At 41.4% G+C, this 24,938-nt stretch overlaps 1 protein-coding gene across 3 annotated transcripts; it reads left to right on the forward strand.

Moving 5' to 3' along the window:
- Nucleotides 1-2,709: 2,709 nt before the first annotated feature.
- Nucleotides 2,710-21,920, forward strand: LAMP2 (lysosomal associated membrane protein 2). Of its 3 annotated transcripts, none has more exons than XM_082770680.1 (9): nucleotides 2,710-2,863; nucleotides 9,665-9,783; nucleotides 10,254-10,467; nucleotides 11,107-11,268; nucleotides 12,065-12,282; nucleotides 13,572-13,691; nucleotides 13,975-14,050; nucleotides 14,487-14,654; nucleotides 21,700-21,920. In XM_082770680.1, exons 1-9 carry the CDS (start codon nucleotides 2,794-2,796, stop codon nucleotides 21,840-21,842), a joined length of 1,290 nt encoding a protein of 429 aa, XP_082626806.1. In that variant the 5' UTR covers nucleotides 2,710-2,793; the 3' UTR covers nucleotides 21,843-21,920. The 3 variants fall into 3 exon arrangements, with proteins under 3 accessions (XP_082626806.1, XP_082626804.1, XP_082626805.1); XM_082770678.1 differs by lacking the exon at nucleotides 21,700-21,920 and adding an exon at nucleotides 19,685-21,118; XM_082770679.1 differs by lacking the exon at nucleotides 21,700-21,920 and adding an exon at nucleotides 15,951-18,391.
- The last annotated feature ends 3,018 nt before the right edge of the window (nucleotides 21,921-24,938 follow it).

Raw genomic sequence — 24,938 nt, forward strand, 5'->3', positions numbered from 1 at the left:
AACTCCAAGACAGCCCCTGTCCTCTTTCGAGTTCAGCTTTCTGCTAGTCTTACAGCCAGTTTGGGGCTAACTTCATGGCAAGAAGGATTAGGCCAGTATGTTGTTTTCCATAGCTCCAGGGGAGGAACCATCCTCTCATTTATCCTGATTAATACAGCAAGCAAGAAGTAAAGTCCTGAATAAAAAGATCATACAACACATCACGGTAAAATGGCAAAACACCACAAAATGCATTTGGAAAGTGGTTGTATACCAAGGATGGAAGTGCAGGGAGGGAAAAGCAACTAGGTGCAAACAAGCAAAGAGATGAATCTGTGTTCTGATATTAACGAAGATGTTTCTGGTGTAAAATAATGTATTTCTCACTTTTGTATTAAACTAAAGTTTAATATAAACTGTTTTTTAATCCTACACCAGTTGCTCATTTAAGTCTGTGTTATTGAACAGAAACCGATTCACTAGTTATGGTATCTGCCATTTCATTTCACATTTCCCTAAACTGCTGCAATGGAAACAAAGTAATCGGTCTCCCTTTATTGGGCAGAACTTCTTGTAATTTTGGTCTGTTTCCTAGTACAAAGCAAAAGATCAAAAATGTTCAGGATTCTTCTCTCAGAAGAAGGGGATACTTGAATATAGCAATGTTTATAAATAAAGCTACATGTCCTGAAGTCAATGTTCCAGTTAACACAAAATACAACATTCCAGCACACAAAGTGCCTGAAACATACCAAACATTTTCTCCTACTTCTATTAATTAAAGCCCAATTATGTCTCTATCTTAATACTCAAATCCTCTTAATGTAATTGCTCCTAACTCCCTGAGACACCACTCTTTATAGACAGGACTTTGCACCAAAGCAATGAAGCATGAGGAAACGTAAAAGCACCAGAGGCAGGACCCTCCCAAGCCTCTGAAACATCCTGTTCTTCACAATAGAACTGAGAAAGATGAAAGACTTGCTACTGTCAGAATTAGTGGTTTCAACCCTGATGCTGTTACCGGATGCTCCCCTGCAGCCTGCAACAAGTGCTGGCTCTGGTATGAAGTTTATTTTGGTAGGTAACTTTTCTGTAAATTATAATTAAAAAATAAAAGCACAAAGGCTGAATAAAAAATATATATTATTTCTGTGTATTTTGAAATGACATGAATTTTGATGTTCACACACAAGATGTTTAGGCAGATGTACCTACAGGTATGTATATACACAGTAGGTTGGTTCTAGGAGAACTTGTGAATCACAGCAAGAAATTTAAAGAAATAAGAGAACAAATCTGACCACACAGGCACTTAGGCATGGATCCCCCATAGCACAATTCACTGTTTTCAGTGGTGATCCTGCCTTGACAGGTGTTGTTTTGTGGTGCTTTTTGGAAAAGTACAAAGTATTTTACCATGGAGAAGTATGGTATTACAAGTACACAATGGAGAATATTTAACTGACCTTTCACCACCAATTGCATTATTTCTACTTCCTCAGGACTTCATACCACTTTCCTATCTACACCATCTATACTCCCACTGTCTCATTGTATCAGATTAATGTGTTTTATTGTCCTTGGAGAGAGCTTTCATTTTCTCTTCTCATGACTGGGCATGTCTCCTAGTTCCTGACTATTCAGATAGGATTTGCAGTTTTCCTCCAGCACCAGATGCAGGAATATCTTATTTCAGGAGAGCCTTTCCTTGCTGGACCCAGAGCTCCTGGTTACTGAGAGCATCCTCAAGCCATTGCTTTTTCTGTCTCCCAGTCTCAGCCTCTTCTTCTTCTTCCCCATATCTCATTTCTTTGCCAGACTAGTCTTGTCTTCTTTTGATCTTCTTTTTTCTCTTTTCTCTCCTGCAGTCCAGCATTACACCACACTTTATACCTTCATCCAGCCTCAAGCAGGTTTCTTGCCTTCCCTGCCTTCCTACCCCACTGTCCTTTCCACAGGTTTGCACCAGGCAGTCACTTTCTCCCACCTTTGCTCTGCATTTTGGCATCAACAAAACCAGCAGAAAAGCATCCCAGCTCTCTGTGCCAGTGCCAAACCCCACCCTGCTCAGCGGAGGCAATTACAGGAAATGTTTCTGTCCAGTCACCGCACCAGCTTGCCAGGGCTGAACGTGCTCCAGCATTAGGGACATGAATACCCCCCAAAAGCTGTGGCTGCTGCCTGTGGGGCAGGCGATGGATCTACCACCACCCTGGCAGGACAGCTGGAAATGGGGGCACCACACAGGGCGCTGTGGCCACCATTTCGTGACGAGAAGCCTCGCTCACCTGTCTGATGCTCTTGCCATGCCTACCCTGCTACCCAACTTCAGTATTTTGTTTTAGCCCATTCCTCACCCCTTTATTACTTTATTTAACACGGCAGATGTTTTAAAGCTTTATTTTTTTTGCAGTGAACACCTGTGTACGGTGGGGTGCTCTGGGGGGCGCACCTTCCCTCAGCCCTCCTCACGCAGCCCAGCCTCCCCTGAGGTGCAGGCCGCGGCTTTGACGCCGGGCACACAACATCTTTTCCCTCAGCCTCGCGTCTGGAAGGGGCTCATATGCGCCCAGAAACACCCCTCCCTTCTGCATGACAAAGGCGAGCACAGACAGAAACCCCTCAACATCCCTACATGAGGAAGAAGCGGGATCGTGCCGCGGGAAGTCCCGCCCGCCTCACGGGCGGCAGGCTCTCCGTCCGCGAACCACAGCACCGAGCCGCGCCCCTCCCCTCACATGACCGGTGGCGAGGCTCTTGCCGTGCCTGCCTCCCTCGCTTGCCCCTCGGTAGAGCTCCTAGGCCGGCAACATGGAGACGTGCCGGGGCCCCGCCGCCCTTCACCCCCTCCTCCCCCTGCTGCTGCTGCTGGGCGCCTCCGGTAAGCGGGGGGGAGGGTGAGGCATGTGACGCGAGCAACGGCCGGGCGTGAGGGCCGGGGGCGGTCGCGCGCTCCTTCCCTCACCGGACCCCGGCTGAGGGGAGACGGAGGCGGGGGGAGGAGGGGCGCTTGGTACGGCCGTGGTGCCTGAGCCCCCGAGGGGCTGCGGAGGGACCGGGGGGAGGGGTGGGGTGCGGTCCCCGGGTGCCGCCCCGTGGGTGAGGAGCCTTCTCCTGACGCAGCTTCGGGCCGCTCCCTTGTAAGGGGTGTTGTAATAGTTGTGCTTGCTTATTTTTCGCGAGGAAGAAAAAAAAAAAAAAAAAAATGGTTCGTTCAAGTGGCGCTGATGCGGTTTTATATTTTTATAGCTGTGCGTTTATATATATTTGTTTTGTTTTGTTTTTGAGGCGGGATCTCCCTCGCAGGCCACTCTGGAAGCATGGAGCATGCCACCCAGAGCTGTCCTGCTTTTGTGGAGCCGGCCTTCTCGCAGTGGCCTTGTCAGTTCCTGCTTTCTTCCCCTTGTTGGTTAATGCTCTACCTACTCTATTAAAAGGTCTTATGCCTAAATGCTAACTTCAGCAACTTTCTGCAGTTGCGTTAAGTGGCAGGCCTTACTACAGCTTCCTGGTTGAGTGGGTGCCTTTATAATTCAAACAGCAAAGTGTGTGTATATGTATATAAATCACATCTTTATATCCTATATACATTCCTGTAAATGAATACACTGAACAATTTGTAAAAAGGCAGGTTTGTCTCCCAATAAATGTAGCCTTCCTTTTTATTATCATGGGCTTTACCGTCTCCAGCACTGTTATGCAAGCAAAGCACGTGAGGAGGCAGTTTGATCCTTAGGTTTTGTGAAGAATAGCTCTTGTGCTATTGCTGCCTCTGTTTTCCCGATTACATATTATAAATTTAGCAATTAATGTAGTCCATTGCTATGCTAGTGCTTCTTGCCAAGTGTGTTAAGTTACGTTTCCATGCCTGACTTTTGATGCATCCTCTAATCAGTTATTTAACAGTAGAACATACACTTTATAAAGCAGGGTTCGTGTATTTTCTTCTGTCATCTGGAAAGAAGTTGTGCTGGACAAAACATATTTTTCCAGTTGTTTTTAGTTGCTGTTGATGTAACTAAATAGGTCAGGGTGTGCAAGGTGCATGTGTGTGTTGGAATTATCTATGTTGGTCCAGTCTACCCCATGAAGTTGCTTACTGTAGGATTTCTCCATTTCTCTTTACTGTTGCATCTAATAAAACCTATGCAGAAATACACCCTTTGGAGAAGTTATTTGTGAGCTAATTTCTCTGTAAAGAAAACAGTGTGAGTGCTAGTTAACCCAATCCGTCTGATTAGGGCCCGCTTTGTTCTGAGGATATTTTCAGTCTCTGTAAGTATTGCTGTCTCTTTGCTGCTGTCACTCGCTAACTCATAGTGCAAACAGAATGTCACACCTCAGTTACAGCATTCTATACTTGTGTGCCTTTTTATGAAGGTGAAAAAGATGTGCTGTGTAAAATAACACGGAAAAAAATTAAAAATAAAATCACAGCATTACAAAGCAAATTACTGAAGCATCATTATCAAGCTCCTTTTGATTTATACTGTTCTGGGGTTGTGGTAAAATAATTATGTCCTGCACATACCATTCATTATGGCTCAGCAGGGGTGTTTAAGACAGCAGGTGATGTGACCTATAGGTGTGTATATATGGCTGTCCTGGCTGGCTTGCAGTTGTTTCCAAAAACTTAAGGTTTGCCCACGTTCCTTCTGAAATGAGAATGGGCAGTAACGCAGAGCTGGTGCTCAGGTACAGTAACAAATAGCTCCTTAAACGAAGAGGGAGAGTTTTATATTTAGTGTTGCTGAAACTCTAAGCTGCTTCTTGGTAACAAGTGTGTGCTCTATGGGAGTGAATTGCAAAGCTGTTATCTCTTTGTTGCACCACAGAGCTGTGTGCAAACCTTGCCTGGGAAGTAGATGCACTGCCTGTGTCTGTACAGTATGGGTGCTGTGGAGGTCTGAATTTTATTCAGTGATTAGGTGGCAGAGGAAAGTAAATACTACAAAATTTTGAGAAACAGCAAGTGTTGTGGGTAATGGAAATAACATTCAGAACCATCTTGTGATTTACTGGATTGCATTCTTCTTTCCTTCAGTTACTTCCCAAGTCGAAGTATAAAGTTTTAGAGTTAGTAGGGTGAGCATCTGTGCAGATACTGTATGGAGAACAACTTTCAAGTGCTGTAGAAAGATCTACAGGCTTCAATGGATCACACAGAAATGCCGCATACAGCAGATTATTGCAGGAAAGTGGAATGAATGGTAGCCCTAAGGATTTTCAGGAATAAAAGTCCAACTGTTTTAGTTTCTGGCGTTTCCAGGCAGCCATCCGTGAGCAACAAACTTCAAAGGTCTGCACAGAAAGGAGTTGCTTTCTTTGAGTTGTCTCCTCCTCCTGTTTGTACCTGGCAGTTTTTACATCTACCTAGTACTGCTGGTTTTGGCAGGAGATGGGGAATAGGGTAGTTTATGAATATTTAGGTGTCATTTATCTTTAGTGTTTTTAAGTAGAAACTTCCAGAAACTTGAAAAATATCCTGAGAGAGTAATAGTTCCTGTTCTGTCAAAATTGTATTTGTTCAAATTGATTGTCTGAAGGAATAATAGATTAAAATAGACAAACAGAGAAATTGTGTGATACAAAACATCTTCTGCTTCATTTTTAATGCCAGAATGGTGCTTTGTCCTTCTGACATAGTCTGTAATTGTTGTGAGAGCATTGTATAATTCTGCAGTGTTGAAGCTCTAGCTTCTACATGTTCTTAGATCTCACTCCAGATTCAGCAAGCAACATTTCCTGCTCTCCCAGCAATGCTCATGCTTCCAGTTGCCAATGCTGCCCTTCCCTTGTGCTGAAGCTGTTACACCAAGCAATCACAGTGATACCAACTTTCCCTGATGGTAGAGGGTTCAGGTGAGCTACTACGGGCTGTGTTGCTGGAGGCAGTAGCCCGAAGTTCTGGTGTACCCTTTCAGCTTTTAAGGGAGGGAGGACATGCTTTTGAGACCACACACTGAGTGCTGTTGAAGGCTGATCAGTCATTGCTAACCAATACTTTTCTGATCAAAACATGCATGCAGTGAGGGCAGGAGGAAGCAAGCTCGCTGTGCAACAGAACCCAAATTTTGGTTGTGGGTTTTAATTTCCTGTCAATGACTGAGGAGGGTAACATGAATAGGAAGGTTGCTTCTGTTAGAATGGTAGAGCCCATATTAGTAGGTCAGAAAAAAAATAAAGTGTGACTATTAGCAACAAGTGGCTTTTTATGGCTCTTTCAGCTTATTGAATCACAGAATCATCTAGGTTGGAAGAGACTTCCAAGATCACCTAGTCCAACCTCTGGCCTAACACTAAGAAGTCCTCCACTAAACCATATCACTAAGCTCTACATCTAAACATCTTTGAAAGACCTCCAGGGACAGTGACCCCACCGCTTCCCTGGGCAGCCCGTTCCAATGCCTAACAACCCCTTCGGTAAAGAAGTTCTTCCTAACATCCAACCTAAAACTCCCCTGGCGCAACTTTAGCCCATTCTCCCTTGTCCTGTCATCAGGCACGTGGGAGAATAGACCAACCCCCACCTTGCTACAGCCTCATCTAAGGTACCTATAGAGAGCAATAAGGTCACCCCTGATCCTCCTTTTCTCTAGGCTGAACAACCCAAGCTCCCTCAGCTGCTCCTCGTAAGACTTGTTCTCCAGGCCCCTCACCAGCTTTGTTGCCCTTCTCTGTGCTCTCTTGAGCACCTCCATGTCCTTGGGCCCCCCCGTGAGGGGCCCAAAACTGAACACAGTACTCGAGGTGCAGCCTCACCAGAACCGAGTACAGGGGGACAATCACTTCCCTAGCCCTGCTGGCCACACTGCTTCTGATACAAACCAGGATGCTGTTGGCCTTCTTGGCCACCTGAGCACACTGCCAGCTCATATTCAGCTGGCTATCAACCAATACTCCCAGGTCCTTCTCTGCCTGGCAGCTTTCCAACCACTCATCTCCCCGCCTGTAGTGCTGCTTGGGGTTGTTGTGCCCCAGGTGCAGGACCCAGCACTTGGCCTTGTTGAACTTCATGCAGTTGACCTCAGCCCATTGGTGCAGCCTATCCAGATCCTCCTGCAGAGCCTTCCTACCCTCGAGCAGATCGACACACGCACTTAACTTGGTGTCATCTGCAAACTTACTGAGGGTGCACTCAATGCCCTCATCCAGATTATCGATAAAGATATTAAAGAGGACTGGCCCCAGTACTGAGCCCTGGGGGATGCCACTAGTGACTGGCCTCCAACTGGATTTGACTCCATTCACCACGACTCTTTGGGCCCGGCTACCCAGCCAGTTTCTAACCCAACGAAGCGTACGCCAGTCCAAGTCAAGAGCAGCCAGTTTCTTGAGGAGAATTCTTTGGGAAACGGTGTCAAAAGCCTTACTGAAGTCCAGGTAGACCATATCCACAGCCTTTCCCTCATCCACCCAGCATGTCACTTTGTCACAGAAGGAGATCAGGTTCATCAAGCAGGACCTGCCTTTCATAAACCCATGCTGACTGGTCCTGATCACCCGCTTGCCCTGCAAGTGCCACGTGATGACACTCAAGATAATCTGCTCCATGAGCTTCCCTGGCACTGAGGTCAAACTAACAGGCCTATAGTTCCCCGGGTCAACCTTCCGGCCCTTCTTGTAGATGGGCGTCACGTTTGCTAGCCGCCAGTCAACTGGGAGCTCCCCCGATAGCCAGGGCTGCTGATAAATGATGGAAAGCAGCTTGGCCAGCTCCTCTGCCAGTTCTCGCAGTACCCTCGGGTGGATCCCATCCGGCCCCATCAACCTGCGCACATCCAAGTGCAGTAGCAGGTTGCCAACCATTTCCTCCTGGTTAGTGAGGGCCACATCCTGCTCCCCATCCCCTTCCACCAGCTCACGGTACTGGGTATCCAGAGAACAACCGGTATTGCCGCTAAAGACAGGCAAAGAAGGCGTTAAGCACCTCAGCCTTTTCCTCATCTCTCGTCACTAAGTTTCCCCCCACATCCAGTAAAGGATGGAGATTCTCCTTAGTCCTCCTTTTTGTGCTGATACATTTATAAAAACATTTTTTGTTATCCTTAATGGCAGTAACCAGATTGAGCTCCAGGTAAGCTTTGGCCTTTCTAATTTTGTCCCTGCACAGCCTTGCGACATCCTTCTAGTCCTCCTGAGTGGCCTGCCCTCTTTTCCAAAGATTATATACCCTCTTTTTATAAACCCTCTTTTTTCTCCTAAGCTCAAGCCATAACTCTGTTCAGCCAAGCCGGTCTTCTTCAGCACCAGCTCGTCTTTGGGTGTGTAGGGACAGACCATTCCTGAGCCATTAAGATTTCCTTCTCGAATAAGTCATTTAATGAGCTGATTTACAGTGGTTGGTGAATTTTCTTCCAGGAAAATGTAGATAACAGAGGGACAACAACAATTTGTGTAATGAGAGCAGGGTGCACATTTATGTGCCTACTCTTGACAAATAGAGTATGGCCTCGGTTACTTGACGTGATAGGTAAATGATCTTAACAGGTATTATGCTTCGTCAGGTTGGGTAGTGTATTTGCTGCCACCATCGAAGCTAAAACTCTTTGATGTTTATTGCTTCAAGTTCAAAATAAACCACGTCCAAACCCTAATTTACTGCCTTGTTCTTAGTCCGAAACATTCTTACAACACAATAGCTATGTGAAGGTGATAACACTAATAAATCACTGGTGTGGTATCGAGCACAATTTCCTGTGCTTCAGAGTGGACTTTTCTCCAAGCTCTGCCTTGGATACTTTTACCGGTGTGCCAGTTTAAGCTTGTCAGTGTATGTAGAGTTTTGAATTTCAGACAGCATCAACAATGGAAGCCTGCAATTTAGTGTTGTCACAGCCAACTGGCTTGTGTACTGAACTTGGTATTGCTGCTAGAGGAGAGAACCTGTATGGGGCTGGGAGGAAATCCTCTAATATCGAGGTACAACATGAAGCTAGTTGTGAACTATTGTTGTGTGTTAGAGGATGAAGAAACTCAGATGGCTGTTGAAGAGAACTGCGTGGTCATAGTTACTGTATGTTTAAGGAAGTTTGCCTGATAAACATGAACCTGAGGTTAGTCAGGATTGATTCTTTGATCCTTCTGATCTATCTGTTCTGTGGCAGACTAGAAATTGCAGACAAAAGCAAATGAAAACTGACTATGGGGAAATCCCCCTGTTGGGAGTCAGCCTGGGTTAAAAATCCAGCAACTATAAAAAGTTCTCTTAGATCTTAAATGGAATTTAACTTCCATGTCCCTTGAGCCAGAAATTGTGGAAACACAATGAAGGCACGCCAGTGTCTTCTCTTAGAGGTCAACTTGGGTTGTAGCATTGATGAAACATGTAAAATAGTTTGGAGGTTGGTCTACAAGCACTACTTTGTTTCAAATGTGGTGTTTGTGCAATTCAATTTATGCAGTTTCAGTTACCAGAAAGCGTGTGCTGATTTAGACTATTAGTTTTCGTCAGGTAAGTAGACTATAAAACATCCTCTCAATTTCTGTCTAGCCTTGATTATGTCATGGTGGGCTTCCTAGTTTTTTACATCTGTCAAAAATTCAGTGACTCTGATTGTCTCGCAAATTTAATCCAGTCCTGAAATAATTTACCCTACTACTTTATAATGAATCATTCTCCTAAGTGCTTCTAGAAAATGAAGTAAAATCTGTCTTAGTAGCTAATAATCCTATTTTACAGGGTTTCTCCAATCCTATGCAGTGGAAGTAGATGTAAAGGATGCCTCTAACGTTACGTGCTTGTATGCACAATGGATGATGAAATTCTTGATAAAATATGAAACAAACAGTAGTGATTATGTAAGTATCTGAAGCTAACTTTCATTGAGAAATGCATTTTGCCTTGGATAAAACTTACTTATACTCTCTTATATTTAGTTTGTTGATTTTCTTGATGAAGTCAGTTAAGAATACTCCTAAACATGCATAAGCTCTCAGTTAATAATACAAATAACTGACAAGTGCTCTATTGCATTTATGTAGAAGGCATAGTGGTCAGACTTGGTGGGGTTTGTTTATCAATGTAGCAGTGTTCTTAACACAAACAGTAAATGCTCACCATAGCTGAGGTTTTCATCCTAGTGAGATTTGTACTTTTGTACTCAAATCTGATGTGGCTCCTCCCTGATACCCAACTCACATAGGTTATTGTACAAAATTGTGAAAAAGAACATTGCACAAGATTATTTTAGCCTATTCCCAGGACGTTTGTAATAACATCACGGGGAAGAATTGTTATCTGAAAACATTTGAAACTTTTTTTCTTCTAGAAAAATGCAAGTTTGGATTTGCCATCTACAGTGACACACGATGGAAGTGTCTGTGGCAATGACACACAAGCTGCACTTCTGGCAGTTCAGTTTGGAGGTGGTCACTCTTGGAGTGTTAACTTTACAGAAACTAATGAAACTTACCAGGCTGACTTTATCGTGTTTACGTACAACACCAGTGATGCTGCTGTATTTCCTGATGCTAAAAGAAAAGGTAGTATCCAGTGTGGAATCTTGCTTACAAAACAGTCTCAGGTCATATCTCACCTACCTGACCTTGCTAGGCTTTGTCAAAATTTTAAGAGTGTATCTAGTGACTTTGATGCTGTGTGCTGCCCAACTGTTGCTTAGAGTACTTGCATGCTGGATAAGAATGCTGACTATTTAGCTTAACTAAATCTAGTAGTGCCTTTAAACAGAAAGGAAAGGGAATGTTAACCATTTGAACAGCCTTGATTGGTGTGCTGCTAGTATATAACAAGTATATGGAAGACTTACTTGTTTGTGCACTATTTCACCTTCCACCTAGTGAAACAATGCAGTGTTGGGCTTTCTTTCTACTAATGCCTACTAATAATAGGATTTTTTTCTTGAAAAAAAAAAAATAAATAGGTAAAAGAGTTCTCCTTTCTAATGACTTCTCTAGTTCTGGAAGCTTGGTTACTTCTCAGCAGTACGTAGCAGCTTGGGTCAGGACATGTGGGTAAAACATTCAAGAGAGGTTAGGATTGTTACACATAACTCCCGTTAGTTCTCTTTTAATTTTAATACTATGGAATTATAGATAATGTGACACTGCCTATAAATGTTCTTGTTGTAAACAAGGTATTAAAATATTTGTGCTTGTTTGTAGGACTGGTTACAGTTGTTGTAAAGGATTCTATGCATCCAATTCAACTAAATAACGTCTTCGTGTGTCATCATACTACCTCTTTTGAAGCAGAAAATGTAACGCAGTTTTTCTGGAATATTACTGTGCAGCCTTTTGTTCAGAATGGCACAATTGGTAAAACAGGTGAGCTTTTCAAATTGTGAGTGAGCATTTTTGTATTGCATTTTAGTGCAGGGACCAAAGTCCTGTAATACAAAAAAAATAATAATCCAACAGTTCTAAGATGTGCTATATTCACTAATGTATAAATATCCTTTATGCCTTTCCTTGTGCCTGGAAAAATAAATTAATATAGCAGATTTAGCTATACATGTATATTGTAAGGTAGATTGTTTTCATGCCAAAGCAACAGACTAATAAAGTGTATTTCAGTAATCGGGGTATTAAACACTACAGAACTATTGTTGTTCACTAGATCATTGGAGCTTCAAGGTTTTTAACTCACTGCCTTTTGTTTTCAGTGGTAGATTCTCTGCTTTTAAATAATACAGAGCCTGCTGTAGCTTGTAGTCTCATAGCTCAACTAGTCAGAATAGACTAGCACATTATCCTGCTACCTACAGCTCAATAGGGTTGTTTACTTAGTTTGAAGCAAGTGTGAATCAATTTTTATAACCACCAAGAGTAATTATCTTTGTGGACGTGTTTCAGTTCGGTATATCAGAAGTAGTATCGTTTGTGGTACATGGATTTAAAACTGTGGGCATTAATAAAATTTCTTAGAATACATTGTAGCAGTTAATTGCTTGTCATCCTGTGCCATAGGGCTGAGTTTTAAACTCTTGACTTGGGGATTAGCAGATTCCCAGTGGGCTTAGATTTCATCAGAGAAATTGGTATTTGTATCGAACTGACCTCTGGGTCATGAGATTTTAACCACCATTTCAGTGCTGAAATTTGTGTTAAATTTTCTTTTCAGAGACTAGATGTCATGCTGATACACCCACTGCTGCACCTACTGTTGTGCCTACTGCTGCCAATGTAACTACCACATCCACCACCACTTCATCACCTGCTCCAACCACCGCTCCCAAACCTGTTGAGAATCCAGTCACAGGAAACTATTCTCTTAAATCTGGAAATAAAACTTGTCTTCTGGCTACTGTGGGGCTGCAGCTGAATGTTTCCCAAGACAAGGTGCCTCTCATATTTTAGAATCATAGAAGAGTTTGGTTTGGAAGGGACTTTAGCAACTATATAGTTTCTACCCATCTGCCATGGGCAGGGACACTTTCCACTAGTCCAGATTGCTCAAAGCTGCATCCAACCTGGCCTTGAGCACTTCCAGGGATGGGGCATCCACAGCTTCTCTGGACAACCTGTTCCAGTGTCTCACTACCTTCATAGTGAAGAATTACTTCCCTATATCTAATCTGAACTTGCCCTCTTTTAAGTTAAAAAACATTACCCCTTGTTCTATTACTACATTTCCTGGTAAAGAGTTTATACCATCTTTCTTGTAGGCTTCCATTAAGTATTGGAACACCACAGTAAGATCTCCTTGGAGTCTTCTCCAGGCTGAGCAACCCCAGCTCTCTCAGCCCCTCTTTGTAGGAGAGGTGCTCCGGTCTTCTATTCATTTTCTTGGCCCTCCTCTGGACCCGCTATCATAGGTCCACATCTGCCTTGTGCTGGGGCTTGAGCTGAACACAGTGCTCCAGGTGGGATCTTAGGGGAATGGAATAGAGGGGCAGAAACACCTCCTTCAACCTGCTGGCCCCACTTTTTATGCAGCCCAGGGTACAGTTGGCTTCTGCAAGTGCATGTTGCTGGCTCATTTTGCATTTTCCATCCATCAGTACCCCCACATCCTTCTTTGTGGGGCTGACCTTTGCCAGCCAGTCTGTACTGGTGTTTGAGATTGCCCTGACCCCGGTGCATCACCTTGTACTTGGCCTTGTTGATGTACTTGGCCTTGTTGAACCTCATGAAGAAGAGTAGAAAGGTTGTCCAAACTGTTTCTCAGTGTACATGACACCTCTCTGGCATCAAGATAGTTCTGAGGCATGATATGTAATTAGCTTCAAAATCTTACCTGCATTAAACTTAACTGGTTACTGGAACCACCTCTAACGTCATTAAAGGCCTGTAACTTTCTTGGCTTCTAGGGCCCTGCAGATGCTGTCTTTTCCCCCAGAGGGAGCCAAAGCTAAGCTGTTGTTTTAGGTGCACAAAAGAAACGCCCTGACCTTTTTTTTTTTTTTTTTTTCTCTCTCTCTCAAGTCAGGATGAGATACCACAGGGCAAGTTGTTTGTATTACCAGCATGTACGTGTAACTCAAACAGCCTTGGTTAGGTAGTAGCCAGACTAGGACTTCATGTTGTCCTCTCCTTCATGACAAGTTCTTCTAGCTTGAGACTGCTGTTGACTGAAATAATAAATTCCTGATATTAACTGAGCTCATTTGACATGGTATGTATTTCAGCCTCTTCTGATCAACATCAATCCGAAAACAACTAGTACAGACGGGACATGTGGGAACACATCAGCTACTCTGAAATTGAACGATGGAAACAGCACATTAATTGATTTCACATTCATTGTTGTAAGTAACTTCTTTTATTTTTTAACTAAGATTTAACTTTTAACAGAATTGCATGATGAGCATTTTTGGTTTAAAAAAGAAAACACTTGTAACTTGCTGGTGGTAGGCTGCTCCCATATAGGAAGTGGAAGTGGCAGCTTACTGCCTCAAGACAAATGGATAACTGGGATAAAATTGTGGGAAATGTAAGACTGGTAAATGTGATAGGCTTTGGAAAGCATGTGTTATTAAAATTAAAAATGCAGATTGGCACACTGACATTTGGTTCTTGCTTGTTAAACAGAATGCAAGTGCAAGTGTACGAAAATTTTATCTGAAAGAGGTGAATGTTACACTACTCAACCACCTGAATGGTTCTGGTAAGAAATAATACCTGCTTTAAAGCAAGTGTAAGCTTTAATTCTATGTCTATATTTATCATTTCGTTCTGAAATAAATGCTACTGGTGCTTACTGTTACTTCCTGCTTTTAAATCTTTTAAGTGGGTATGAACCAAGTATCAACCACAAATGGCTACAAAAGTTGCTCTAAACAACAGTGTAGGTTTGTTTTTTCCTAGGCTTCTGCTCATGAAGCCTCTTTTTGATAAATATAAATCAGGTGGGCTTCTGTATCACAGTTCTCAGTAAAATATTTTTTTGAGGTATGAGATAACTGTCGTGTCCGCTATAAAGCTCTTTGTCTTTCTTGGTCCATCTAGATTCAGCTCCTTAGTCTTATGAATGAGTTAGCATCTTTCTTGTATTTAAAGTGTGCGTGCAAATTCCCTTTGTTTTTTTCTTCCCCTTTGTTTAGTCATTTTAAATGCAGATAACAACAACTTCAGCAAGTGGGATGCTTTCCTTGGTAATTCCTACATGTGTCGAAAAGAGCAAACTCTCGAGATTAATGAAGATCTTCAAGTACACACTTTTAATCTATGGGTTCAACCATTCCTCGTGAAGGAAAACAAGTTTGCAATAGGTAAAAGTTCTTTCTTTTTATTTGATTGTTTTTTTTTGCAATAACTCTTGCAATGCTTGCAAAATTCCTACTTGCTAAAAAGTACTAGAGCTGGACATAAGTACTTTGCTTTTGAAGCTCTTGTCCCACTGGTTTGTTTTTTTTATATACATGGAATGAATTGAACTTCTGAGACTGACATTCCAGTTCAATGAAGACTCTCAGCTTTGTTCTCATTATTTGAAGAAATAAAACAGTCTGCTAGTTATGTTGGTTCTCCCTGGATATAGAGATGCTGAAGAGGGACTTAGCATTGCCTTGCACAGTAGGTTAGAAGTTCTCCAACATCTTCTTGACATACATACAGCTTTTTGTAGCTTAAATATATAAGAACATGAGATAAAACTTCAGTGGAAGACATTCTTAACACCATTAGGCTTTTCTTTTCTTTAGACCTGTGGGTCTAAGGAATAGGAATGTTGTGGAAAAATGAACTGACAGACCTACTTTTGGAAACAGTCTTGAGTATCCAAGACCAAAGAAACAATCCAAAATGATTGTTTGCTGCACTATCCTGATTGTCTGGGGAAAACTGGAATGGCTTAAATGACCTAATTCTTAACCTTTAGCGTAGCCTGGTATTCAGACTGTGCTTCGTGATAATACTTGTAGATTAATGTGTAGGTAAATAGACTGGGTGCAGATTTTTTGAACTATTTTTCCCCTTAGTGAGAGGTAAGTAACCTGCCTAGATATAAACAGGGTAAACAGTATTTACTGTAATACGCTGTATAGAGTTAGTTCCATTTTACGTTGTAGTTCCAGTTGCAGCTGGCTGCTGCTTCTTCCTTCTAGCTAGCAATTTCATCTCACTGTAACGTCTCTATTCTACATAGGTTTTCAACACCAAATCCAGGTGTTACTTTATTCTTAATCAGTAAATGTACCAGACTTGCCTTAAGCATGAAATAGGTAAGCCTGGTTTTGTCTTAGCAGTAGAAGAATGGCTGATCCATTTTCTAGTACAAACCTTGTGTACATGAAAACTTGTACAGCAGGACAGTTCCTTTAGTTTGTTAGCTTATCAAATGTTCCAAATGATTATAAGGATTAATATATGCTAGTAATACCCATGTGACCTCTACAGTTCTTTCTCTCTTAGTATAAAGATATAATATATATATAATAATACTTGATTTTGAGCATCTTCATATTAAGGAAAATAGATTTTTATACCACACTTGGCAAGTATTTATTCCTTGTTGCAAGTATTTATTCTTTATTTATTCCTTGTTGCAACCTTTCTCTCATCTACAGCCCAGGAGTGCTCGCTGGATGATGACACCATTCTAATCCCAATTGTAGTTGGTGCTGCACTTGCTGGCTTGATTGTCATTATAGTGATTGCTTATATAATTGGCAGAAGAAAAAGCTATGCTGGATATCAAACTTTGTGAATCTACATGTAATCACTGTTCTGATTTCACTCTAAATGAAGCAAGTGCAAGTCCAAAAAAGCCCCAAACCTTAGGACTAAGTGCTAGACACGGCTAATTGGAGTTGGGAAACAAAGGGAGAATGCTTATCCCAGATGAAGCAGAACTACGTTTTTAGTTTTCCTGCTTTGGAGAAGACGACGCGGGTTTCATAGCTGTTCTGAAGATGTTCAGATACCACTATTGGATACATTGCTAGGCTGAGTATTTTATTTTGGAAGAAAAACCACTGAAGTGTTTAGGATTCATTTCCACTTTTTACAAATTGTAGCCTGAAACTAGAACACCTTCTAAACTGATGTGCATTGGGCAATTCCCAGGATTGCATAGGATATGTACTTGCTTCTCCCTTCTGTGTTCCTTACTTGTCATAATTGTCAGTTAAGTTGACAGCATTAGTCACTATGTTGACTCACATAGTACTTACGGATTGTATGATGCCCAGTAATAACTTTGTTTTTCATAGAGTTGAACTTCAGGCTGGTAATTAAGTGGTGTTTTGAAGTGGCAGCAGTAACTTACTTAGCTTTGATGGAGTTTGAGTAGTTTACTCCTGCCTTGGTGGTTTCAGGAACCATTCCCATACCCTGGCTATACAAACAATGCGGGTAACGTATGCTTGCCAGGTGGTTGATGTGTTGGAAGATTTCAGTGCAGTTTCCAAATGCGTTCCAAAAATAAAAAAATATTCTGTTAGGCACTGAATTCTTCATCAATTCTTCATCAGTTATATACCTTGCCAATCCCCTGAAATAATTCAACTGAGGCAGATTTCTGCTAAAATCATGCAGGCTTTTTTTTTTTTTTCCTGGAATCAGTTTAAAGGGAATAACTGGTCTAAATATTCCAGAACTTTAAAGTGCACTTAACTTTATATCATACCTTGCACAGAACTGGTCTGTCTTGTTGCTTTGAATTACCATTGTTTAAAGATGCTTTAATTTAATGAGCCAGTATCTGTTGCTGCAACTTGAGCTGTCTTTAAATCTTCATCTTGAATGGTTCTCTGCTAATCAAAATCCACATAACAGCTGTCTGCCATTGACATCCTCAGTGTTTAATGTACTTTGTGTTTGATTGTTTGCTGTGTACCATTTATTACCGTTAAGAATGCAAAAGCTAAACAAGTTTGAGATAGACCAATTACACCTATTTTTCCTTGCTTTGTGGAAAGGCTAACTAGCTTAAAAAAATGCAGTGCAAATGGACTGTTCTTAAGCTGCAGCTCTGTCAAGTCTAACCTTTGCTGCACTTTTTTTTTTCTGGCCTCCTTGTGCTGCATTTTTTACTGCATGGAAAAAAAACTATTTTTCTAAAATGTGTGACCTTTTTGCATGTGTCATAACATGAGCTGCCTAAACTAGTCATTTAATGAGCATAACGTCTCCTCTTTAGAATGAGTTCAGCTTGCATCAAAGCTGGTTTAGTGTTTTATTAGTGTTTTCTAGGCTTGTAGAGATGTCTGTGGCATGTTTGTGTACAGATTATGAAATACACTTTCAGAAAAAGACTGATGAAAACAGTTTTGCCTTGACACTAGATAAGGAAGCAAAAATGGGTGGATAAAGCTTACTATAGCTTGTAGTATGCAGCTTGAATTTTGCATCAGTTACTGCATCATTTCAATGAAAGTGGGGAAATACTATCAGTTTAATCTCAAAACAGGCTTCAAGACTTTACATTTTAATTAAAAACAAAATCAAATAGTGGATCTAATAACTTAGTCATATTAATATATCATTAAATGCGGAAGTTCCTATAGATTTTTAGCATTTTCCTGACTGAAGTTCAGTGTCACCAGTTATACGTGCATTTCTGTTACGGAGTAGTCACCGCACTGTATTCATCTGATCATGTGCATTTTTGATCTCCGCACGATTTCCAAGTGACAAAATAGAAGATCAGTGCAAACTGCTCCTAAAATCCAACAAAACTAAATGCACCTTTGCAAAAACCTGGAGCTTGATCTTTGTTTGCAACTATACTGGCTGAGAGATTAAAATGCTCCTAGACCGATGTGCAGATAACTGGTTCAAAAAACATCTAAGTTTCACCTGACTGCCTGTTGTTATAAAACCACTAGTTTTCCTGTATGTATTGATCCATAGGGAATTGTCAACCCTGCTCAACATGTGCTCTAAATAATAAAGATTGTTCTGTTTATTAAGGAAACTTGTTCATATTTTTTAACCGATTTGAAAACAGACATCTTGTATTACCTTTTTTTAAAGAAAATAAAATAAAGGAGTAAGGCCAACTTAATCAGTCTACATCTGAGATTCTGTTATGTAACTTGTGAAGGTGCTTCTCAAAGAGTCCTCAGTTGCTTGTGTCTTAACGCTTTGTTTTGTAGCACATTCTGCAGTGTGCTTGGGTACAATCCTCTAGCAGAAGACAGCTTGAGAACTAATTGAGATACTGTGTCCCATTCATCATTAGAAATTTACTTGTAAACTCTTTTGGCAATTGTTGCTCCTTCCAGATAAGATGCCATTACAATTTCATTTTTGCTAGCCATCTTAAACTAGTGTACAGTTGTGAGTAGTTCATTTTTGTTTGTTTGTGTGTTTGTTTAACTTGTCTTGGAAAATGAAGTAAGTCCCAGCATTTAGCAAGAGTGGGAAAGCATTAGGGACTCTTCAGGGAGCTGGTTAGCAGCTTCATCCTCTAAGGCAGAAGCTATGTTGGTCCTCTCTGTGCTGACAGTTCTTCTGATAACAGTACTACTAAGCACTTTGGCTTTTTCTGCATTAAGAGAGACACTAGTCTTCTCTTTACTATACCTCTTGCTGGCCTGTGTTGTGAACTCCATGGTGATATGATGGGAGGAAAAAGTACAATCTAATCACACACCCTTTCTTCTTGATTCTAGCCTGCATTGCATATGCTATCATTACATTAAAGCTATCTTCACATCTGCTACCTAAAGACAAAATAATGTTAGTACCTTCTGAAATGTAAGCTGAGGTCAGCTGAAGCATTTTAATGTGAACAAATATTTTAATAGGATCTCGTTAAAGAGCTTAGCAGTTTCTGTTCCTGAAGCTGTAAACCAAAGTAAACTTAAACTATGATGAGACTGCAGGCATCAAACTGCCATCACCTTGTCAGTACATGTCAGTCTGGCTGAGTTTGACAAATCTTGAAACAAGCAGCAATTACTGTTGTCCTATAAAAAGTTTTCTTATCTTGACTGTAATTATATCTCCAGTATTGCTCTCTATCCTGGAGACTTGCAGTTGGTAACTGGTCACTGGAAGCCTGGGTGTACAAAGGGTATACAATACTGATAATTCTTTATATAGTAATACACAGATAGCTGCTTTTCAACAACATGTATCATGGAATTATGAATCTGTTAGTGTGATGTTTGGGAAGGGAGACTATTGCTACCGTATTTTGGGGAGGGAAGAGGAGGACAAGGTTTTCTGGATGACTGTCTTAATGCCCTGATGGGGAAAGGTTAACTGTTCTAAATAATTAGAGGGTGCTTATAGTATTAAATATTTCTGTTGAAATGCATTTCTTTTTCAAACTTGCCCTTTTTCTATTTAGCTGAAGACTGCAGCCCAGAGGTGGACAACTTCATTGTACCCATAGCAGTAGGAGCAGCTCTGGGAGGATTAGTTGTCCTAGTACTTATGGCTTACTTTTTTGGCCACAAGAAACACCGTAATGCTGGATATGAGCAATTTTAAAATGGGAAAGTTTAACTTTTTGAAGCAAATTAATAAAACTGAACTCTAAAGACTCAGAACAGCAGCTTGCTTGCACAGTCAGACAAATTATAGGTTAAAACTAGCACCTGGCTAAGAACTGATGTGGAATTTATTGTCATGGTTTATGTTTGAATTTTACGACGCGCAGAGATTGTGTTCTAGTTCTCAATCAACTGATGAATTAATTTCAGTTCTTCTCAAATACTACACTTCAAATTTCAGAATTGTGAAGACATGCAGTGGCATTATAAGACAAACAGTTTTGTTCTGATCTGTGGAAACAGCATTTAATGTGTGTGCTTGTGGATGTTGAATGTTAATGTATATAATCTATCATGCACTGCAGTTTGTTTTAATTAGTATTGACTGTGCCTTATATACAGATTACTAAATATGAAAACTGTGCTTTAAGATTTCTGTCTTTTAGCTTAAAGATGCTGTGGTAGTAGTCCTTGAAAAGTTTTTGCAGCTGATGAATGCTTCCTTTTAAAAAGTAAAAATAATAAACGCTATGGTGTTCTCTATTGCATAGCCTATACCAATAGAAACATTACAAAGTTTTGGGCTATTAGTTGCATCTCATGATTGGAATTTAAAAGGGAAGCTAACTTTTTATACCAAGGCTAAAAGTCTTGGTATCCAAAAATTTCACTGTGCTGGACTGTGAGTGAGCTAAATCAAGAAAGTAAACTTCCCATAACTAAGGCTGATTGACACTCAAATGGTTTAAATATCCACTTAAGACAATAGCTGATAACTTTTGATAAAGCATTGAGTGTGTGCATGATGCATATTCTGCTCTAAAACTTGAATACATTCTAAAATAAACTTAAGCAAAAAGGAAATTTCTAAGGAGATGCTTTAAGAGCCCCAAAGCCGAGCACCGTCACAGTGATGAAGCAGGATGCTGATGCTGAATCTCACTGAACATCCCATTTCTTGGCACCACATGAGTGGAGCCCAGCCCTCTCTTGAAATGGGTGAAGAATGCTAAGCTCTGCTTCTGCGTGTGCTCCAGGCTGCGTTTGGAACAGGATCCCAGCTGTGTTTGCTGATACTTGCATGAGTGTTTGTGTGAGGAGTTGGTCGCATACTTTCCACCTGGTGTGTTGAGAAGCACTGCAGTGTCACAGCTGTCTCCTCTCTTCTGTTGATTTCAGTAAGGTCTGCCTAATTCTCAGCTGATAATGGTAACCCTTTTCTTGTACTTGAATTGAAAATAAATAAAGTTACCCACCCAAAAAGAGCGTCCCTCAGTATTTTCCGCTCAGTGCTTTCAGCACCTTGGCTGCCTTTTGAAGTCTCCAGTAAGTTTCTACTTTCAGTTACTTCCCTGGCTCCTCTGTTATCTCTTCACGTCTAAAGCCTGGAGCAGTGTTGGTGATCTGAGGGTTTGGGAAATCGCTTGGACAAGACAGCAGTATACCAGTCTGCTTTATGTTGCTTTATTGCTGTTAACTCAGCTGTAATTAGCCAGGTGTAATTAGCTAGCGCATGCTCAGGCTACAGTCCTGTCTTCATGTTTCTAGTATATCTGAGGGGACGGTGCACTAAAGCAAGATGAAAGCTAATGTACAAATCAGGAGTATTTTATCTATTTTACAAAGCAATGTGCATAGTATATATGTTTAAAGAAATACATCTTTATCAATTTTTTACTTAATGGTGATGTTACTTCAAATGTATTATTTACATAATACAGTAATATGTATTAAAAAATGTAAGCATCTGCTTGTCCCTTGCTGTACTTGGATTCTAATGCTTGGTTTCCTTCACTAATTTGTTCTCCTTTGCTTTTCTTTTCTTTTTTTCTTTTTTTTTGGTTCGTTTGTTTTTTTGTTCTTTCTGCAGCTGAAGAATGCCTTGCTGATTCTGACCTGAACTTTCTTATTCCCATCGTGGTGGGCATAGCACTTTGCTTCCTTATTATTCTTGTCTTTATATCTTATATCATTGGAAGAAGGAAAAGTCGTACTGGCTATCAGTCTGTATAATCTCTTAGTTCCGTCTCTGCTGCCACCCCTCCTGCTCTTCTTTTCCCAGACTCACTGATCTACCCCTAAAAAAGAAAAGTTCATAGTTTATTAAAAACAACCCACATGCATCACGACAGAATAACTTGCCATGATACGAATTGAAAATTTATTTGAAGTCCCTGTATGGTTTTGGAGAAAGTAAATGTTCTGAGGACCGTAGGACTGAGCAGAGTTGATATGTGCACAAATGAGAAATGTGATTATTTTGGCTACAGACAACATCTAAGAGACTTTATTTCTGTTGTTTAATCTTTTTATACAAGAAAATTTCTAGTTGTGTACAGCTTATCTCAGATAATGCTGAAGCTAAAACCATGTGATAATTAAAGGTATGAAAAAGGTAGAAAACATAGAAAAGGATTGTACATGCTGTGGGAGAAGACCACCAAGATCTTAAGACTTATAGTTGAAGCTTGGCTTATGGCTGTTGTCTTTTCTCATCGCTTTACAGCTTTTTCTTGTGAACCAGTCTGAATTTCCTGTTCCTTCTGAATGTAAAGGTAATACCTGGCATCACTAGTAAATCAACCTAATACAAGAACAGCTTATTCTTCTGGTAAATCCACATGTTTAAGACCAGTATGAAGAAGCTGGTTGCTAAAGTGTGTGCAGTGGCTTTGCACTAGCATGTCTGTGCACTAAGATAAGTCCTGGTGAACTTCCAGTACTCAGAGAAGTCAGCAGCTAATGTTTTTAATGTGTTCTCCTTCTTGCTCTGAGCCCAGTTGTGAAATAAGGATGGGAGGGTGGTGCTTCACTGGCAGCAGCTTGTCTCAGTTTCGATTCTGTGCACAGAGGAGAAACCTTGCAGCCTTCAGCCCTGCTCCATACGAGGCTTGGCTGTTCTGAGCACTGACTGAGAGCACGGCTTTTTCAGAGATTCCTGCAGCTCCACTGGAAAACTTGCATGGATTAGTAGGGGATCATTGAAAAGCTGCAGTCTAGGAATGTGTTTATAGGATTAATCTGGCTTTAACCTTCTAGTTATTACACACTCAAAAATGTTTAGCAGCGTAAGGGCACAAACTTTATAGTATGAGAAATGCTGACCATAAAGCAGAACCTTCAAATATATTTGTGTATATACATACATATATATATATATACACATACACGCGTACACTAAAGAAAGTGGCTTCAGAAGGAAAAAACATCTGAGGTTGCTTTCTTTGTTACTTCTTTTGTAGTTTTGTTCTGTATCTAACCTGTTTCAAAACAGAAGCTAGACATTTGATGTTGAATTTGTCTTTGCTCCCACTAGGTTCATGTTGATAGATGACAGAAGCCTCTTTTGCCTCTTTGGTCCAGCAAGGCAAAAGCCTTTTGCAGCTTGTGAACCCTGTTCCCATTTTCTGTGGGTGGTTTGAGAGCTGCCAGGTCTGCAGAGAGGTGCTGGTGGCTTGCAGTGTGGTGTTCAGTAAATCTGCTTACTGCTTAGTGCACTGCGCCTGCACCTATGCCATGAGGAGGGCACCTTCAATAACTCATCCATAAAGGAGACAGTCAGGTACATTGTTTAGTAGCTCACGTCTGTTCAGGGAAGGGAGATAAGTTAGTGCTGATTGAGAAATACCTGTGTGTTCAGTTATTTCTGTCCTCAGTGTGACCAAACCTAAGCTCCACCTGAGTCTTACATACCTGACTTTTACGCTGCAATGGGTCCTGGAACCGAGCTGTCTTTTTTTTTTTTTTTTTTTTTTTTTTTTACGGAGTATAATTTAATGCTGCTGACTCAGATTGGGTTTCAGTTTTGATTGTCATGGTCTTTTATGTTGTATCTTTGTTATCACAATACCTGATCTCCCTGCCAGAGCTGAACAGTGAATTATTTTGAGGCTGGCAACTTCTGCATAACATCTGCTTGTCAAGGGGCATCGCTTCTCTGCTGCCAGAAGGTGGATTCCAGCCACGGTTTCATGCTTAGGTTGCAATTTTGCATCGCTTTTTTGCATCACATTCTAGGTTGTTTTATTAAAATGTGATGAACTCCTGGTTGCACGCACACATATATTTTATATATGTGTATATATAATAGATATTTATATAAAAGACTATTTTGGGCTTCAGTAGAAGTCAGAAATTGAGCCAGCACTTAAAGGTTGTTGTAGCATGAAGAACAGTGTGTACAGCTCTCCAGATCTTGGAGTGACAGTTTGAACCTGCTAGGAGCAGAGTATGTGTATGGCAAATAAAGTTAACTCTGGTGGTTGTAAACAGAATCACAGAATCATCTAGGTTGGAAGAGACTTAGTCCAACCTCTGACCTAACACTAAGAAGTCCTCCACTAAACCATATCACTAAGCTCTACATCTAAACATCTTTGAAAGACCTCCAGGGACGGTGACTCCACTACTTCCCTGGGCAGCCCGTTCCAATGCCTAACAACCCCTTCGGTAAAGAAGTTCTTCCTAACATCCAACCTAAAACTCCCCTGGCGCAACTTTAGCCCATTCCCCCTCGTGCTGTCACCAGGCACGTGGGAGAACAGACCAACCCCCACCTCACTACAGCCTCCTTTAAGGTACCTGTAGAGAGCAATAAGGTCGCCCCTGAGCCTCCTTTTCTCCAGGCTGAACAAGCCCAGCTCCCTCAGCCGCTCCTTGTAGGACTTGTTCTCCAGGCCCCTCACCAGCTTCGTTGCCCTTCTCTGGACTCGCTCAAGCACCTCGATGTCCTTCTTGTAGCGAGGGGCCCAAAACTGAACACAGTACTCGAGGTGCAGCCTCACCAGAACCGAGTACAGGGGGACAATCACTTCCCTAGCCCTGCTGGCCACACTGCTTCTGATACAAACCAGGATGCCGTTGGCCTTCTTGGCCACCTGAGCACACTGCTGGCTCATATTCAGCCGGCTATCAACCAATACTCCCAGGTCCTTCTCTGCCAGGCAGCTTTCCAACCACTCATCTCCCCGCCTGTAGTGCTGCTTGGGGTTGTTGTGCCCCAGGTGCAGGACCCAGCACTTGGCTTTGTTGAACTTCATACATTTGCATCAGCGTAAGTAGACATGCATGCAATTTCCCAGAGATATTCCAAGGGGCTTTTTTAACATG

This window comes from Aythya marila, assembly GCF_965140915.1.
Source record: "Aythya marila genome assembly, chromosome: 13".
NCBI classification, from domain to species: Eukaryota; Metazoa; Chordata; class Aves; order Anseriformes; family Anatidae; genus Aythya; species Aythya marila.

Coding starts and splice junctions, on each gene's coding strand:
- LAMP2 (XM_082770680.1), top strand. CDS start 2,794: ATGGAGACGTGCCGGGGCCCCGCCGCCCTTCACCCCCTCCTCCCCCTG. Junction 11,269..12,064: donor TGGCACAATTGGTAAAACAG/GTGAGCTTTTCA, acceptor TTTTCTTTTCAG/AGACTAGATGTCATGCTGAT. Junction 13,692..13,974: donor TTGATTTCACATTCATTGTT/GTAAGTAACTTC, acceptor CTTGTTAAACAG/AATGCAAGTGCAAGTGTACG.